Source organism: Notolepis coatsorum, assembly GCF_963971535.1.
Source record: "Notolepis coatsorum genome assembly, chromosome: 1".
Taxonomy (NCBI): domain Eukaryota; kingdom Metazoa; phylum Chordata; class Actinopteri; order Aulopiformes; family Paralepididae; genus Notolepis; species Notolepis coatsorum.
In genome coordinates, this window is record NC_140165.1 from 220,726,544 (window position 1) to 220,744,534 (window position 17,991).

The 17,991-nt window shown below is 43.6% G+C and overlaps 1 protein-coding gene across 3 annotated transcripts; it reads right to left on the minus strand.

Moving 5' to 3' along the window:
• Positions 1-4,971: 4,971 nt before the first annotated feature.
• On the minus strand, positions 4,972-17,692 carry mffa (mitochondrial fission factor a). Of its 3 annotated transcripts, XM_084317542.1 has the most exons (8): positions 17,510-17,692; positions 16,602-16,810; positions 14,675-14,853; positions 13,972-14,063; positions 12,837-13,004; positions 7,525-7,584; positions 6,783-6,867; positions 4,972-6,200 (listed from the first exon to the last, which is right to left on the minus strand). In XM_084317542.1, the coding sequence occupies exons 2-8, from the start codon at positions 16,804-16,806 to the stop codon at positions 6,069-6,071; spliced, it is 921 nt and encodes a 306-aa protein (XP_084173668.1). In that variant the 5' UTR covers positions 16,807-16,810; positions 17,510-17,692; the 3' UTR covers positions 4,972-6,068. The 3 variants fall into 3 exon arrangements, with proteins under 3 accessions (XP_084173668.1, XP_084173669.1, XP_084173670.1); XM_084317543.1 differs by lacking the exon at positions 12,837-13,004; XM_084317544.1 differs by lacking the exons at positions 7,525-7,584; positions 12,837-13,004.
• Between the last annotated feature and the right edge of the window lie 299 nt (positions 17,693-17,991).

The window sequence follows — 17,991 nt, forward strand, 5'->3', positions numbered from 1 at the left end:
GTTCTCTAGAACCCCCTTCCTCACACAGAGGTAGACATGGTTACTGTTCTCTAGAACCCCCTTCCTCACACAGAGGTGGTTACTGTTCTCTAGAACCCCCTTCCTCACACAGAGGTGGTTACTGTTCTCTAGAACCCCCTTCCTCACACACAGAGGTATATGTTACTGTTCTCTAGAACCCCCTTCCTCACACAGACACACAAACACACTTCGTTCCTTAGAAGTGTATCTAATAGTACAGTACACACATGAAGGGTGGGTTGTCAAGAATCAGTCCATATATTAATAAATATATAAAATATATATATAAATGATCTGTTTTGTTCCAGGGGAAAGTGAGGCCTGCGTCGTTCCACAGTCCGAGAGTTCCTTTGAGGAGAAGCTGACCCATAATCGGAGCCCGGGCCGCGAAGAGAAGATTCAGGCTTTTGTGCAGGAGAGTCTGGATGCCCACGAAGAGTTCCTCCAGAATCAGAGAGAACCAGTGGAGACAGTGGTGCCAGGCGAAGACCAGCTGGACGGAGAAGATCTAGAGGGAGACCCATCGGGAGACGGGTTAACGAGAGAGAAGTTGGAAGATGAGTCAGAGATGACACAGCCCGAGAGAGAGGAGACGGAGGGAGACGACCCAGAGTCCAATAGAGAGCGACACGAGGGAGCAGCGAGCACAGTGGCAGACGTGCTGGAGAGAGGGCAACTACAATATACACAACAGGGGATTAAACAGACAAACACATTTGAGTCTGTGGAAAACCAAACAGAGAGAGGGAACGCAAACGGTGAAGCATTTGAAAGAAATCAGTCTGTGTGTAAACAGCCTGTCCTCGGCATCAGAGCTCCCTCTCTGCTGGAGGACATCAGTGCTCCCTCTCTGCTGGAGGACATCAGAGCTCCCTCTCTGCTGGAGGACATCAGAGCTCCCTCTCTGCTGGAGGACATCAGTGCTCCCTCTCTGCTGGAGGACATCAGTGCTCCCTCTCTGCTGGAGGACATCAGTGCTCCCTCTCTGCTGGAGGACATCAGTGCTCCCTCTCTGCTGGAGGACATCAGAGCTCCCTCTCTGCTGGAGGACATCAGTGCTCCCTCTCTGCTGGAGGACATCAGAGCTCCCTCTCTGCTGGAGGACATCAGAGCTCCCTCTCTGCTGGAGGACATCAGTGCTCCCTCTCTGCTGGAGGACATCAGAGCTCCCTCTCTGCTGGAGGACATCAGTGCTCCCTCTCTGCTGGAGGACATCAGAGCTCCCTCTTTGCTGGAGGACATCAGAGCACATGGTCCTGGTCCACTGATGACACAACTTGAGGACATGGAGCAACTGGAGACCATTCGCCTACAACCACAGCGACCACTGTGTATCGACGATCTGCCTGATCTGCAGGATGTCGACACAGAGTATCAGGACTCCATAGATATCTTCTCTTCTCAGCAAGGGTCCAGGCCCAAAGTGGAGGTCATATCGAGTGACGGCGACGAAGACAAACCAACGAGGTATCAGTGCAAGGCCACACCTACTTGGATTCCAGACACGGACTTGCTGTTCGTCAAGGTGTGGGACAGCAACACCTCAACTCAAGTCCCTACGAAGCCATTCCTACCACTGGATCCAGAGCCTCCCCAAGGAGAGAAACCAAACCACGCGACCCGGCCACCGCGCTCTCTGATCGAGGAGCTGGACTGACCACGTCCAAGGGCCTGTCTGGTATTTTTTGGAGCATAACTTTGAGATGTATTATTACAGCACAGCCAGAGTACCTCGTTCATGTTTTTGCTGTAAACAAATAGTGTGTTGGCTCAAGTAATGAAGTCGTTTAATATACAAGAAACTGGCTTTTTCTGAAGTTTAATAATTGAGATTTGAAAGCCATAAGTGGTGTTTTCTCTTTACGTTCAATTATTTTTGTGATTGTGGTTTATTATTGTAAACAAATCAATAAAAGATGTTTGTATCTTCTTCATGTTCATTGAATATCTTTATCTACATGGTGCTACACAATACTACTAATAGTTTGTGAATATCTATTTCATATCCAGTCAAGGAACAAACATTTGTAATCAGCCCAATGAGGATACTTTAAATATGTTTGTAATCATTCCAGACTGCTGCTCACAGCAGAAACAGACTGCTGCTCACAGCAGACAAGACCATTGTGAAAAATCAAGGGCTATTGCACTCTGAAAGGATAGACAACGCCTAATGCATCTTCAAATATTCAATTCACATGGGGTAAGATAGACGTTTCAGCAATCATCAGTGTGGCTCGACGCCAAAACGTCTTTTCTCTGCCTCCATGGGAAATTGAATATTTGAAGACGCATTAGCGTCTGTCCATCCTTTTAGAGCAATAGACCGGTTGTATATGTCAAACTCAGTGTGCGTGTGCATCAAGTGGGCAAAAGGAGCGTAATCTTGGTCAGAACGGGGATACAATATATATTTGCATTTGTTAGCCAGTCGCTAGCGATCTAAACAATCAATCCATGCCAAAGCTAGATATGTAAAAGGTGAACGACTCACACTACAGCCATGCTGATTTGGCTAAATGACATCGAGCCGTTTTCTTTTCTTTTTAAACAACTTTTAGTCAGGGGAGTGTCATGGTTTCTCCATAGAGCTGTTGTACCTTTTTAGCGCAGCAGCTAAAGTCATCACACACATAATAAACCTCTCCATAAAACAGGGACACATCCCCAAGGACTTCAAAATTGCGAGAGTAACACCCCTGCACAAAAAGGCAGTAAATTAGACCCAGGCAACTACCGCCCTGTTTCTATCCTTACCTCCATCTCGAAAGTCATGGAAAAAATTGTATACGAACAGGTAGAAAAATACCGTGCGGAAAAAAAATCGAATCTACGAATTCCAATCTGGCTTCAGAACATCCCACTCCACTGACACATGCCTTCTCTATTTAAACGACCACATCAAACAAGAGGTGGACGCGGGCAAATACTGCGGCATGGTCATGCTGGACCTACAAAAGGCCTTCGACACTGTCAATCACACCATTCTGATTGACAAGCTAAAAGCAATTGGTTTTGATAGTCTATCAGTGAGCTGGATGCAATCCTACCTGGAGGGGAGAGAGCAGATGGTGGAGGTAAACGGTACCCTACCCCCCCCCCCCCCCCCCTCACAGTAAGCTGTGGTGTTCCACAAGGAAGCATACTAGGTCTGCTACTGTTCCTAATTTATGCAAATGACATGTCGTCAGCTTGTGACTGCAACTTGTTCCTGTTTGCGGACGACTCAGCCCTGCTGGTCTCTGACAAGAACAAGTTACAGGTTGAAAAAACCCTCAGCTCAGAACTAGGCAAAATCTGCATATGGCTCGCTGATAACAAACTATCATTATACATGGGCAAAACAAAGTCCATTCTCTTCGGTTCAAATAACAAACTCAGCAAGACCGACGGCTTCTCAGTTACAGTGGGTGACAATATTGTCACAAGGAAAGAAGATATTACCTACCTGGGTTCCATCCTAGAGGCAAATCTTTCCTGTGACAAAATGGCATCCAATGTAATAAAAATAGTCAACCAACGAACTCGATTCTTGTACCGGATCTCCTCACTGGTAAACAAGAATACCCTGAAGACTCTGGCAGGAGCACTCATTCAAGGGTACTACGACTATGCTTGCACCTCATGGTACCAAAGCACCTCAAAGGCGCTAAAAACAAAATTACAAACATCTCAAAACAAACTGGTCAGACTACTGCTTGACCTTACTCCTAGAACCCACCTCACCCCTGCCCACTTTGACAACCTAGGATGGCTTAGAGTAGACGACAGAGTACAGCAACTTGCAATGGGCCTGGTCTACAAGATACACTACACGACCAAGGTACCCATGTACATGTCAAAATACTTCCCAAAGGTCAGTAAATACCACGATCACAACACCAGAGGGAGCTCCACAAATCATGTTAAACCCAGATTCGGCTCAAACAAGGGACTAAACACGTTTCGCAATTATGCCACATCAATGTGGAACGCCCTACCCAAAGCTGTAAAGGAATGTGAATCACTACCCACTTTCAAAAACACTCTCAAAAAACACCTACGGGAGACTGCAATTCGAAACTGGCCCCTGTAAATGTCCTAACACAACCCCCTCCAATGTACAGTAAATTACCAAGTATGGTCTTGTCAATATTCCAATGTACAGTTTTGCTTGTACAGTTGTAGTGTCCCCCACCCACCCCCCCAACCACCTCCAATGTACAGTGTCCCCACCCCCTCCAATGTACAGTTTCTACATCAAATGTATATACTTTTTTCTGGACTCTTTTCGTATCACAAACAGTACTGTATTTGCAAATCTGGTATGTCATAAATGTATAGATGTAGCAGTACTGTCTATCTGTATGTCATGTATGTCATATATGTTTCGATGAATTGAAAATGGGGGAACCTGATGTAAACAAGACGAAAGTCTTTCTCTGGTCTGCATCCCCTTAACAATTGTATGTATTATTGAGCTGTACTGTACTGTACCCATTCTGCAATCTGTTAATAAAGTTTTCAATCAATCAATCAATCAATCAAGCTTGCGCAGGTAGTGGGCAACTTAAGTTACGTGACTCGACTCAGTCGGTATTGCTGATTGGCTCGAACACGGTATGTTTGTAAACAGCGAACAGGTCTATAGCCCTCGTTGTTTCACCATGATACTTGACATATTCCGGGTATCTGCAGGTTTCAACAATTTAAATTTAAGACCTTAGAGCAAAATGTAATACCAATTTCACGACCATGATAGACAAAAAAAACAGCGACACTTTACAGGAGGCTGCGCTTGCGCTTAATTCTAAATTATCGCACGTTCCATACTACTAGCTTTCGCCAGACGCACCAAGCTCCCGGTAGCCAGTCAAGAAACGACATGAATACAAAAACATTTCATATATTTAATATAATTTCATCTCCCGACAGCCTGCGAGACTTTTTAATACCCGTTTAGGCCTTAAATGGAGAATTATGAATTTAACAGTTGTAATACCCAACAGATACTCCAATATTAAAATATATATATTTTAAAGTGTGGTAGGCTACATACAGGTAACACGCATCAATGACTGTACGTGCATGTCATAAATACACCAGAGCAGGTTGTTAAGCTATAGTCATAGGTATTTATTTAAATGAAAGATATGGTTATCAGCATTATCAGGTATACGTACGTACATGGAGAACGGGGGAAAGAAACCAGTGGTGATGAAGAACTGAAAAACTTTACTTCCGGGCAAAGTCATGCCAATGGTTAATGATGTTTAATGTCCTTAAATCATACAACGGAAATTAATGACAAACTTGATATAGTGAGGTGTGCATTCATTTTGGAGTTTACAATTAAAACACATGACTAAACGCAACATGTATCATCCTAACAATACAGCAGTATGAGATTTCTCAAAACCTATTCACATACCATTCCGTTTCCAATAAATATTCTACTTGCAGTCCAGTCCACTTACAGTGCCTCTCACTCGAGGCCAGGTTGTGGATATTCTTTTTGAGTCCCCTCGTGTTGTAAACACACAAACCTCGGGAGCAACGATAAACCACAGGTTCGAGTGCCATGAACAAATATTTACAGCGCGTCGTGCTTAGCGGCGTCGAACTAGAGGGAAGCCCATAAAAACCAATGGAAAAATAAGAAATAACAATACAAAACTGTAAAAAAAAAAAGAAAATAGGTACAGATACATGTATACAACAAGCAGAATCAAATATCCCTTTGTGCATTTGGTTCTTGTGCACTCACACATACATACATACATACATACATACATACACAAAGGCGTTACTCTATGGCTAGACTGATATGACCAGGATGAGACCATGTCGTTACCACTGTGAGACAAATTGCACAGTAAAAAGTACAGTAGTTTTCCAGTGCTCAATTTCCTCTGTGAGAACCCCTTCCCATCATCCCCGTCATATCATCCTACAGCTCTATGGGGACTGAGTGCAGCGGGTCGCATTTTGCTAGCATTTGACACATAGTATGAGAGAGAGAGGGGGCCCACACTCCTCTCTCTCCCTGTGGTTGGTGGTAAACGGCTCTAGCGGCGGAACCACACCCAGCTGTTGATGAGCCAGAAAGCCACGGTGACGGAGTACAGGATCATCTCGCGCTTCGCTCGCTCCTTGTTCTCCTCCTCCAGGAGCTGGAGTCGCCGGTTCAACTTGATGATCTGAGGATGAGAAAGAAACCAAAAAACGCACGATGGATTCAAAGTTATAAAGGTTAGGGGCGCCAGGGTGGCGCACCACGTAACGCACTGCGGTGCAACGCGAACGTCCCGGGTTCGACTCCCAGACCCGGCGACCTTTGCCGCATGTCCTCCCCATCTATGTCTTCTCCCACCCTTCCTCACTGCCAGGTCTGTGTAAAATGCCAAAAAAAAAGTATCTTAAAAAGAAAAAAAAATTATAAAGGTGAAGTCGTTTTATAAAATGTTTCCCCCTTTCATCCAACCTTTGATTACACGGTTTACTTTTCTGATATTTGTATATTCAGAGTTATATATATATATATATATATCTGTACTTCCTCTCCCTCCTCCCCCATGACGCCCGAATTTCCCCAAGGGGATCAATAAAGGAATATATCTAATCTCATCTTCTCAATTATTTAGTTTTACCCTCTGTAATGATCAAATCTGTAATGCCGTGAAACAGCGTCCTTCTTGGTATTGCATTTAGTTTGAAATGCGATGGTCAGTCTGAAGTGTGAGCTGGAGTTGAGCAGGGGATGGAATTTGTAACGATCTTACCTGACGTCGAAGTGTTGCTGCATCAACAACAGCCATGTCATCGGGCGCTACGTCCAGAGTGGCGTCAAGTGTGGACAGTCCAAGCCTGGGGAAACAACGTCAGGAACCATAACAACATTAGTGAAAAAATAGCATATACTGTATAACCCTTTCATCCATATTAAAATGGGAATGCCACCTATCTTAAGACTTCATGTTATTCCTGTGCCCTAGGACAGTTTAGTCATGATCTATGAATATGCACCACTCTCTCGGAGAGCTTAAAATAAGAGAAACATCCCATTGAATTTGTGATTTGACCTGTGTAAAATCTGGGGCAGTGAATTTGAGGGCCCGTAAAATGTTTGTGGGAGCTCTTAACACCCAAATGTGGTTTACATTACGGTTCAGACCCATTAGCAATGCTAGAATATAAACCTCATTTGGGTGTAAAAATGATTAATGGCTCCACAAAGTCAGTGCCCAATTATCGTCTATGGAGCAGCCCCACATTTGACTCTTTCCGATCCTAACTTTGGGAGCACACGGTGCATGTTCACAAATACCTCCCAAGCTGCCCTGAGCCACAGGAATACACAAATAAAATTTGGTGCGATTTTACAAACACAAACTTTCTCACAGACAACAAATCAAAAATCAACAATTTCGTCATTTTCCCCGGTCGGTAATGAGATGAAAGAAAAAGAAGGAAAACCAGGAGGGGAATAGAATGGAGTCGCAGTGTCGCCAGGCAGGAAGTTACCTGGATTCATGCAGGGGGTTAGAGGTCGCCGTCGCCGACCCCCCTCGCAGTGACGGCTTACTACAGAGGCAGGGGACACAGGGTCGGGACACAAGAGAAGAGAGAGAGCAGCTAACATGGAGTGTTGCATACAGTAGGCTTACATGCAGTCACTCTCACAGCTTTCTTCTTTCCATAGAGACAATGGTCCTCATGCTCGAACGTGTACGTAAGTGTCTTGGTAAATATCTTGGTAAAAATGTCATACCAACAGATTTACGGAAATCCTCCTCCGAATTCCTGAACGTGTGAAACGGTCTACGTAAATGAGTGGAAGCGTTCGCAGCTGTGCTCCGTTGAATGAAATACGTCATTCATTCTTAAACTGAAATGCGTATTCTCGTTAATTTCATTTGCATACAGACACGCCCCGCCAGCTCCTTTTAAGGCGAATGAGGCGTGTGCAAAACAACAGAGGTTTGGCATTGCCATCCACAAATGCTGATCCATTCTACAGGTAGCACGGCAGCGATTGCGACTGATCTCAAAATGAGATTAGATTCAAATGTATTGTTATTATACAGCACAAGTAATACACCATCCAACCAGAGTGGATAATAATAATAATAATAATAATAATAATAATAATAATAACTTCATTTTATATAGCGCCTTTCAGAGGACCCAAGGTCGGGGGGGAGATGACAAATTAACAAACATAGTGGACAGACACAACATATACCGTACATATAAAGTGAGAAAGTTAGGGGTTAAAGGCCAAGTTGAAGAGGTGGGTTTTGAGCAGTTTAATAAATTAATTGAATTGATGAATAAATTGTGTAGCATCCAGTGAGGCAGCCTCATGGCGCGAGCACACACAAACACACGTACTGTATATACAGTATATGTGCGAAATGAATCGTTCCAGCAGTAGGCCTCTATTATTCTAATGACTTGTTTTATTAGGTATTATAGTAGTATGTCCTACTGTAGAACATGACATATTAGCATGACATCTCATTGTAATGTCAATAATGAACCTTCCACTGCACGATTGGCTCTTGACAATGTACAGTATCTTCACTAAGCCGCCTGCCTCACAGGTCTGCTGCATCTTAATAACCCAATCACGCGATATACTGAAAGACAGAATACGAATTCCACATAAATCTATAGTTCATTAACGATGCAGCAGCTGATACTGTACACGCACACGTGCTCTCTCTCTCTCTCTCTCTCTCTCTCTCTCTCTCTCTCTCTCTCTCTCTCTCTCTCTCTCTCTCTCTCTCTCTCTCTCTCGATTAGATTAAAATGTATTGTCATCATACAGCACAAGTACAATACAACGAAAATAAGTTTGGCATCCAACAAGAGTGCAAATATAAGTACAATCAAGACGTTTCTACACTGGCTCTTAGATGTGCGCAATCAATAAATAAATAAATAAAACCAACAATAAATAATATAAGAATAACAAGACGGTATATGGAATATTAATAGTATATTCTACTATAGCTATATCGCGGTGATCAGTTTAGTTTTTATTTATTTGTTTATTTTCTGACATGGTTGTCGAGTCATGACTATAAATGTAAAACATAATTGTTAATGATACAAATAGTGTCGTATTTATTATTATTATAATTATTTAATTCCACAGATGTCTGTCATATCGAAGTGATATTGGCATGACATATTTAGCATGACATCTCATTGTGATGTCAATACTGGATGACTGCGCTCATATACAATGAGATGTCATGCTAAGATGTCATGTTCTACAGTAGGACGTACTACTATAATACCTAATAAAACAAGTAATTCGAATAATAGAGGCCTACTGCTGGAACGATTAATTTCGCACATATATACAGTATGTGTGTGTGTGTGTGTGCTCGTGCGCTAAGGCTGCCTCACTAACGCATTTGTTTTGTTTAGCAATGGAAGGAATACATCAAACTAACAATAAATAATAATATCATCGAGAAGTAGCTATATCCGTGGTGATCGGTTTAGTTCTTATTTATTTAGTTTGCAGTGTGTGTGTAATGCTCACAATGCCTCATTGAGTCAGAACTATAAATGCAAAACGTAATTATACAATTATTGTCGTATTAATTATCATTATAATTATTTAATTCCACGGATGTCTGTAGTATCGGCAATCCCCAATGACTTGTCCCAGAGAAAGCTGTTGAAACCACGGGCGCACACCGGTCTGTCCGATTTACAACTGCCTATTCGAGTACGTAAATCCTATAAAGAATTTAAAACTTCATTTTTTAGCGTTTATCGCTTTTTCTGGTCAAGCATGACCGACAGAAACAGGATGAATGGGATATAGATCAGGGGAAGACACTCTGAGAAAATACGGCGAGTCCGGGAGTCGAACTCGTGTACCCCAGATCCGTGACGAGCACGGTTGTCCCCGACGCCGAAATAGCGCCGAGATACGCGGTGAGCTACGGGAGCTCCCCCTATAAAGAATTTAAAATACCAAGCAGTTCGAGAATGCCGAATAAGTACGTAAATTGAGTTACGAAGGGAATCCTTGGTACGTTTAACGTTTGTCTGTTCGAGAATGAGGACCAATGTTGTGTTGTTCGGACCACCAGTCAGTCTATAAAGAATACCATGCAACAGCAACAACAACACAGTGTCTCGTACAACTGGACGTGGGTGTTCCAGTAAGATTATGTTTTACCTTGTCCATCAAAGATAAGGTTCAAAATTCAGTGAACAGTACATTTATCTGAGGAAAGAATTGTCTGGAACGTTCACACACACACTACCTGGAGCTACCTCCCAGGCACCGGCTGCTAGGCTGGGAATGTAGAAGTGAATCACCCCAGTGCTTTAGAGCATGAGATGGATTCACATTCATCACTCTTTTCTGTTCCGAATATAATGATACAAATATAATAATAAACAGGCTTTGTTGGGATTTATTAACATGCTGTATTAATCGCGTCACTCAAAAGTTAACATTCTTCTGATTTAGATCTGTTCCATATCACTGCCTAAGGTGATGCTCTTGAGCCGGTGTTCTGGAAATCTGCGCTACTTCTCAGAACGACACGCCATGTGCACATTTTAACTGGGGAAAGGTGAGCCACTGAAATGGAAACAAGATTTTTTGGAAGAAAATATCCCAAGAATAAATAATAATAATAATAATTATTGTTGCATTTGTATTATGTTTTTTTTTATTGTCTTTTTCCTCCTCCTTTTTCCGTTTTTCTCCCCTCCCAATGTTAGTCGTTATGTCAATTCCCAATCCCCTTCCTGGTCGTTGCGCACTCTACCCCCTACCGTCGGTCTGGGAGGGCGGAGACTATCACATGCTTCCTCCGACACATGTGTACCCAGCCCACCACTTCTTTTCACCTGGCAGCGTGGACTCTCACTGAGAGTGTAACGTGTGAAAGGTCACACTACCTCTCTTAGATCCTTCCCTCGCTGTGCAGGCGCCCTGACCGAACTGTAGGAGTCGCTGTCCACAACGACCCAGACCCACCCACCGGCTTCCATCCCCGCTGACTCTGCCAATCGAGCCAGTATGATTGATGAGCCAAGCCGGAAGCAATGCTGACAGCTGGATTCGATACCAGTGTCTCTTGCGTTGGTGACGAGCGCCTTGTCCGCTGCGCCACCCAGCCGCCCGTGGTTATTATTATTAATGAATTAGTTAGTGAAAGTTAATGAAATTAATTCATGAAACAGGTAGGTTTTGTGTGCATTCTCCATAAGTTAGAAAATTGCCAATTTGACCTACCTGACAGAATCAGTTAGCCTGCTCAGTTTAAGTCCATTCATTTTAGCAAATATGCAAGACAAATATGCTAGCCCTGTTATCCAGTCGGGATCGGAAAGGTGGGCAGCGAGCTGGGACGCATTCTGTCAGAAACAAGCGTGCCTCATCCCGCAGGGCATGTCCCCCCCAAAATTGGAAATATATTAATTGTCCCCTCCAATAATAATTATGTGGTATCAAGAGTAGTGTATCTACTCCCACTCTGTAATTCTAGTTTCGAAATACTCCTAAAAGCTTCATTTGCGTATTTAAATCATTAAAATGTTCTACCGGGGGACGATGCCCCCGGATCCCCATACTCTGCGTCCCCCCCAAACTTGTCATGAGATCTGCAGCCCTGACCATCACCCCTGTTTTTTTTTTCACAACTCGAGTGCGCACTCCTGTACAAGAAATTGGCAGCATCCAGAGAGTATATAATGAGCAGACAGATCCCTGTGCTAGTGTTGGGGCATATAATGTATAAAATATGTATAAAATATAAAACATATTCTGTAAAAATAAGTGATGTAATTTTATGTTTAGTACAATTATAATTTACTGCATCTTGTGAGTTTTAAATTCATAACAATCTCTGCTAAAAGTCTGGGAATCACAGTGGTTGCCATGGTAACTAAAGACTCCCAACAGATCCACTGGATAGCATGTCTATAAGTTAAAAAAAAATACTTTTTCTATCACAAAATGGTGATTTCTTTTACTTCAAATATGAAAGAAAAACGTTGACAGATTCTTAAGATACGGATGATGGATTCAAAAGAACATTTTGCAACCCTAGAAAGCTCACTGTAGGAACGATAGCATAACTGGTGTATATTTCCCAGTAATGTGAATAGAGTGGGAGCGGCCAGCTAGAATCAAGGTCTGATCTCCTACACAGCACCCTACGTCAGACATCCTGAAAGAGCTCTGCCTCAAGTGCCTTATAATCACAACCATTTACTGACCTCCACAAGCTACTTTGTTTAAAAGAAAATGCAGCGATAACATTCAATTGCATACATATGGCTTAAATTGTACCACAAATAACCAAATATTAAGCATGTCTGAACATTTACAAGCTTTTCACTGATACAGCTATCAGAAAAGTCAAAACAGATCAACTTCTCTGCAGAAGGAAACCATATGTTTCACAGCTGCGTTCGTCATAATTTCCATGGGAACGAGTGATCAAACATGGCAGCACAGACGCCATGAAGGGAAATGTTTTCAGCTTTTTTCAAGGCATATTCATATTTCTAAAGTAAGCTCAAAAGAGATGGGAGGGACCAATTAATAGAAGATTCAATTGACCCATCTTAAACACCGCCCTCTTTACCTGATCCTCCAATTGCAACTGTCGCATGACAACGGAGGATCAAGAAAAGAGGGAGGGGTTTGAGATAGGTCCATTCAGTAAGGGGGGAAAGACAAGTAGAGAGTAAGTAGCGCCGGGGGTTAGTTTACTTCCTCTTTGTCGGGCAGAGATGTTTCGTCAGAGAAAAAGGCCCTAACAGAATGGGGGTGGTTGGCAGGTCACCTGCAATGGTTCTCATCCAGGACCTCCAGGACCTGCTGGTAGGCCCGGCGCGTGGTGGACTGGATGAAAGACAGAACGCCACTAGTGCTGCACAGGTTCTGCTCCTCCTCGGCCACGGCGAGAGGGGGGGGGCAGGCGCGGATGGGGGCCGGGGCAGATGGGGCCACTCTGCTCAGTGCCCCCCCACCAATATGTGCAGGGCAAGCCAGAAAGAAGAGACAAAGAAAAGAGAGGAGAAGAGAGGGGGGGGGGGGGGTCGGAGAGGGAGAGAATGAAGGAAGAGAGACCGTGCCTCAGCTTTACTAAACTGCACAGCCACCGAGTGAAAGACCTAAAGGAGAGTTGTAGTCATGACAACAGATAAACCCCGCCAACCTCCAGCGGTGCTTCCGCTGACCAAACATCCAAGCGCTCCCAAAGGGGATGGAGGAGGACACATGGAGACGAAAGGCAAGCAGCAATTGAACCTTTGATTAGATCTCCGGGGAGGGAAGGACCGCTCAGAATCAAGGTCAACCCACATGACAGGTGATAGAATGATCAAAAGAAAAGCACCAGGGACATAACGTAGACTTGGTTTTGATGGAAGTGTGGTTCCAATTAATACAACAGCGCTATGTGTGAGTATGTCAAAGGGTTGGCGTGCACAGAGTTAATGGGTTAGTGTCCGTGACAACATGCCCCGCTGCAGTCGACAGAACCTCGCGACAGAGTGGCGTCAGGACAGACAACACCGACGAGAAACACCAATTTACACACAGACACTCGAGTGACACACGTCGGCAGCCATACAGAGGGACAGACTGAGGAGGAGAGAGGAGACGCAGAGAACCAGAGGAAGATGGAGGCTAGTGAGTGGAGGACAGAATTACGGTGCTGGTACCAGAGTGGGAGATTAACCAACCAAATATTGGTACATTTTGTCTGTGGCTGGCAAGTTTGCCTACTGTATCAGTCAGACACTCTGGCGGATAAACAACCAGATTATCCTCTACTCTTAGATTTCTTGTTTGGCAGGTAGAATAGTGGAAGTGTTTGTTGAATTTATGAATCCATTGGCCGCTGTAGACGACAGCGTTAGTCTCCTTCCCTGGTACCAGCCAACTGTGGCAATGCCAGGTAGATAGATACTCACATGGAATCGTTTCTGGACAGCTGGCTGTTGTGACGGATAACTGTGTTCTCGCTTGCAGAGCGTTCCCTCCGTAACCGCCCTTGGGAGCGCAGCTATGGGAAATAACATGTTAATACAGGCTATGGTTTTCTGCTGACAATTTACTAATTGTCTATGGGTGGGTTTGACTTCATTGGCAAGCTTTTCAAAGTGAGAAAGCTCCCTGACAGGTAAACTTCTTTCCCAATGAGAAATGTTGGCTTAGTTTGTTTAGCCTATAGGCCTACCGTGTCACGCAGTTCGTGCCCAAGGGGACAAACTTGTTACATGGTTTGGGGAGAGCCCACTTCACTTTCAGTTCAAACAATTCTAAATACAAACTGAAACTACAATTCACTAACTAATGACAAGATAATTAGCTTTCAATATTTTTTTCTCATAGAGTGGATATAAGATATTTTTTATACTGATGTTTATTATGTAAAATATTTTATATTATGTGTAAGCACTTTGTAAACACTGTTTTCAAAAAAGCTACAATAAAATAAGCCATGTTTAATAATAATAACATAATAATAATAATAATAATAATAATAATAATAATAATAATAATAATAATAATAATAATAATAATAATAATAATAATAATAATAATAATAATAAATATTCTAAGAAAATCTTCCCAAATTGATTGAATTGAGCATGGCTTGAACCCCTGGCTGACCTCTTCACTGGGCTGGATGTGGGCTGCACTCCGCTCCATGTCCAACTCCATGAAGTCCAGGGGCCGGTCGTTGAGGGTGAGGACTCTGGGCGGGGTCTTCAGTGACAGGGTCTCTAGTGGGGTGGACTGGATCAGGTCTAGGTCTATGGGTCTGCTGAACTGGGAGTCCATGATATTCCCTGACAGGAGCACAGAGAGCAACACAAGTCACAGGATGGTCAAGGAATGACATCATGCCCAGAGATTTCCATAAAAACAATGGTATAGGAGCACCGCGCCAACATGTTTTTATATTAAAAAACGTTTTGCAGTGAGGACAGCTTAGAAACAGATGCATCATTGTCTAAGGCTACGTTTAGACGAGCGTTTTGTGAACAGAAACCGCAAAAGTCGTCTTGCGGTTTCACTTTTAATTTTGCGTTTAGACGAGCGTTTTGGGGTGGAATTCTCTGTGCAGACGAGGCTGTAACGACGGAGCACCGCTGTCACACGATTGGCGCATATGTCACATGACGTGCTGTGAAGACCCGCCCTACTCTGCCTCTGATTCGCAGACTGTGGATGGGGAATGTGATTGGACCAAAGCAGTCACTCACAGACAGTGGGTCCACTCACGCCGCGGGACAGATTCTTGTGTATTTAACCCTTTCACTGCCACACGACAGCCGGTTGTGTGATAGTAAAGGGTTAACCTTCTGTCGTGTGGCAGTGAAAGGGTTAAAAGTACTGCTATAACGCTACGTTCAGAACACAGAACGGCGCGGGCCAGTCGAGGCACCTGCTGGCCCTGTAATTGGAATGAGTACACTTTAAATCCTTTAACGAGGATCCATTGGAGGGCAAGTCTGGTGCCAGCAGCCGCGGTAATTCCAGCTCCAATAGCGTATCTTAAAACTGGACTGATTCTTGTGTCTTTAAAAGTACTGCCAATGTAGCCTTCAAGTGATCTCCGTTGATATAGTCAGACATACTTGCTTTGTTTACGTCTCGGCTACTGGCGCTTACCTGCTACCTGTGACGTAAGCAGTACGCGCGACCAGAGTCGTGACAACCCTTTCGTCATCGTTTTAACAGATTTATACGGTTTGATAGTTTAGACGAGAGCCCAAAGGTTTTGCGTTTCTAGGAATTCCACCCTGGAAGGTAGTCTCACTTTTTTGCGGTTTCACCCCGTAAAAACGCCGTTTCCGTATAAACGAAAGGCACATCCGTAAAAATATTTTTGCGGATTCACCTGCTAGCGTTTCCGTCTAAACGGGGCCTAATATGCAATTGCTCTGTCCTCTGTTCCACTGTGTGTGTACATGAATGTGATTTCATGTTCAAAGTTAAACTACTGTGCAACCTTAAGTTATACACAGTACTTATTTGGAACTTAACTTATTTAGAAGTTACCCTTGTGTTTGCTATTTTATTGAAATTGTGTTTTTAAGTTGCAGGAAATTACAGCAAATGGCTTTCTATAGAGCAAATCTTTTTGCCTCCCGGATGGGGGACCAGCCCCCCTCGGGACCACCCGCTATTTGTGACTCAGCAGTGGCACCATCTTGTTAAAAAATCCTGGGGGAAGAATCTTAGGGAAAGCCCAGAAAAAACACGCTTTTCACTGTAGGTGAATCCACACAACATCCAAACAACATCACGGAGGGGCTCCAACAATCTGGAAATTGTGCATATTCAACCAATTACATCATAACTGCTTGAACCAGTTACAACAGTGGACACAGTGAATCTCCTCTGGGCCTGAAGGGATTCCACTATATACTTGTGTCTGAGAAAACGCTGAAAAGGCCAATTCACAAACAAATAGCTTCAAACACACAAACAAGAAAGGTGATACTCAGACATTGATTGATTCACAGAGAACTGTTGGCACCAACAATGAAAGCCCATGGAAAGCCAGTGGAGTGGTATAGCCTAAGCCTACCTGCTATCACTATCCTCTCAGGGACTTGCATCATGACGCTGTGGAGAACCTCCTGCGAGCCAGCGCTGTGGTCCTCGGGGGCATATTTAAGCATCTCTGGGATGCGCATCCTCTGGCTGATCCCCTCCGTGTACTCCAGCTCATAGTGGATGCGATTCATCTCCGCCATCTCCGCCGTGGGGGAGGGGAAAGCTGCTGCGTTCATTTGGCTGTGAAAGACAAGAACAGTCATTCCTTCAGAGAGAGACAGTGAGACCGTCGTATGCTTACTTGTTGTCGGTAGACAAGTGAGGATAGTTATGGGATCAATGCAAGTCTATTATTCATAACTTATGGTTGTGTTGTTTTGTTTTGATCCCGTTTAAAATAGTCATGCTACTTAATGGCACACCTTGTGCTGCAGCTACTATAGAAATATCATAGAATAATAATCTATTGATGATCTTCAGCTAACGTAAACAAATAATCTTGTAAGCTGGTGCTATTGCCAGGGGTTATAAATGATTAATGCTCGTGGTTCTGCCACGTGATGATTAAAACAAGAATAAAAGGCCTTAGTGTGGTGAATGGAAGCCAACGGTTGCCTAATGTTAGTAAGTCAGCAAGTGTGTGTTCACTTGGGAGAGATGTAGAGGCTAAGTTAACCTTTTGTGTGAAACCTAGGTTAACCTTTACAATACGTAGCAGTAGGTAGCAACTCAAACCGAAACAAACAGTCATTCATTCGTGTTTACAATAAGGCTAGCTTTCTGGCTAGGTAGCCTAACTAACAATTAAATACTCATTCCATAGTATGACCTGGTGGTTATCTCATTTTGGTTTGACAATGACAGCTAAATATAGTAGCGCCATTTCTTACGCCGTTGCCAACAGAAGTTAGCGTTAGCTTCGTCTTCGCTTCTTCTTACCCGGTTTTGGTGTGTAGGTACTATACACCTCTCTCTCTCTCTCTGGAATTCACTGAATCTAGAGTGAATGGAATCTACTCGGTATGTTCCAAATAATCTAATAGCGTTGGTGCATTGTGAAGGATGTATCTGGTAAGCAGCATCTTCTGATGGTGGTCCCTGATGCCAACAACAGACACAGCAGAGCTGAGAGCCGGACGTGACGCGAGGTTCAGCATCCCAAACAGGAAGTCACGTGACGGTATTAAGACCTGCCTGGATCCGGATGAATGTTTTAACACATTTGATTTGACAGGGGCAGAGTTGAGCATAATTAAATGAGATTGTAGTGATTGTAATGGTACATAATTCACCCACGGAACTGTTCCGCCCGAACATTCTGGAACATTTGTGATGATGTCATAGCCGCACATTCTAGAACATCGAACATTCTGGAACATTTGTGGCGATGTCATAGCCGAACGTTCTAGAACATGGGTGAT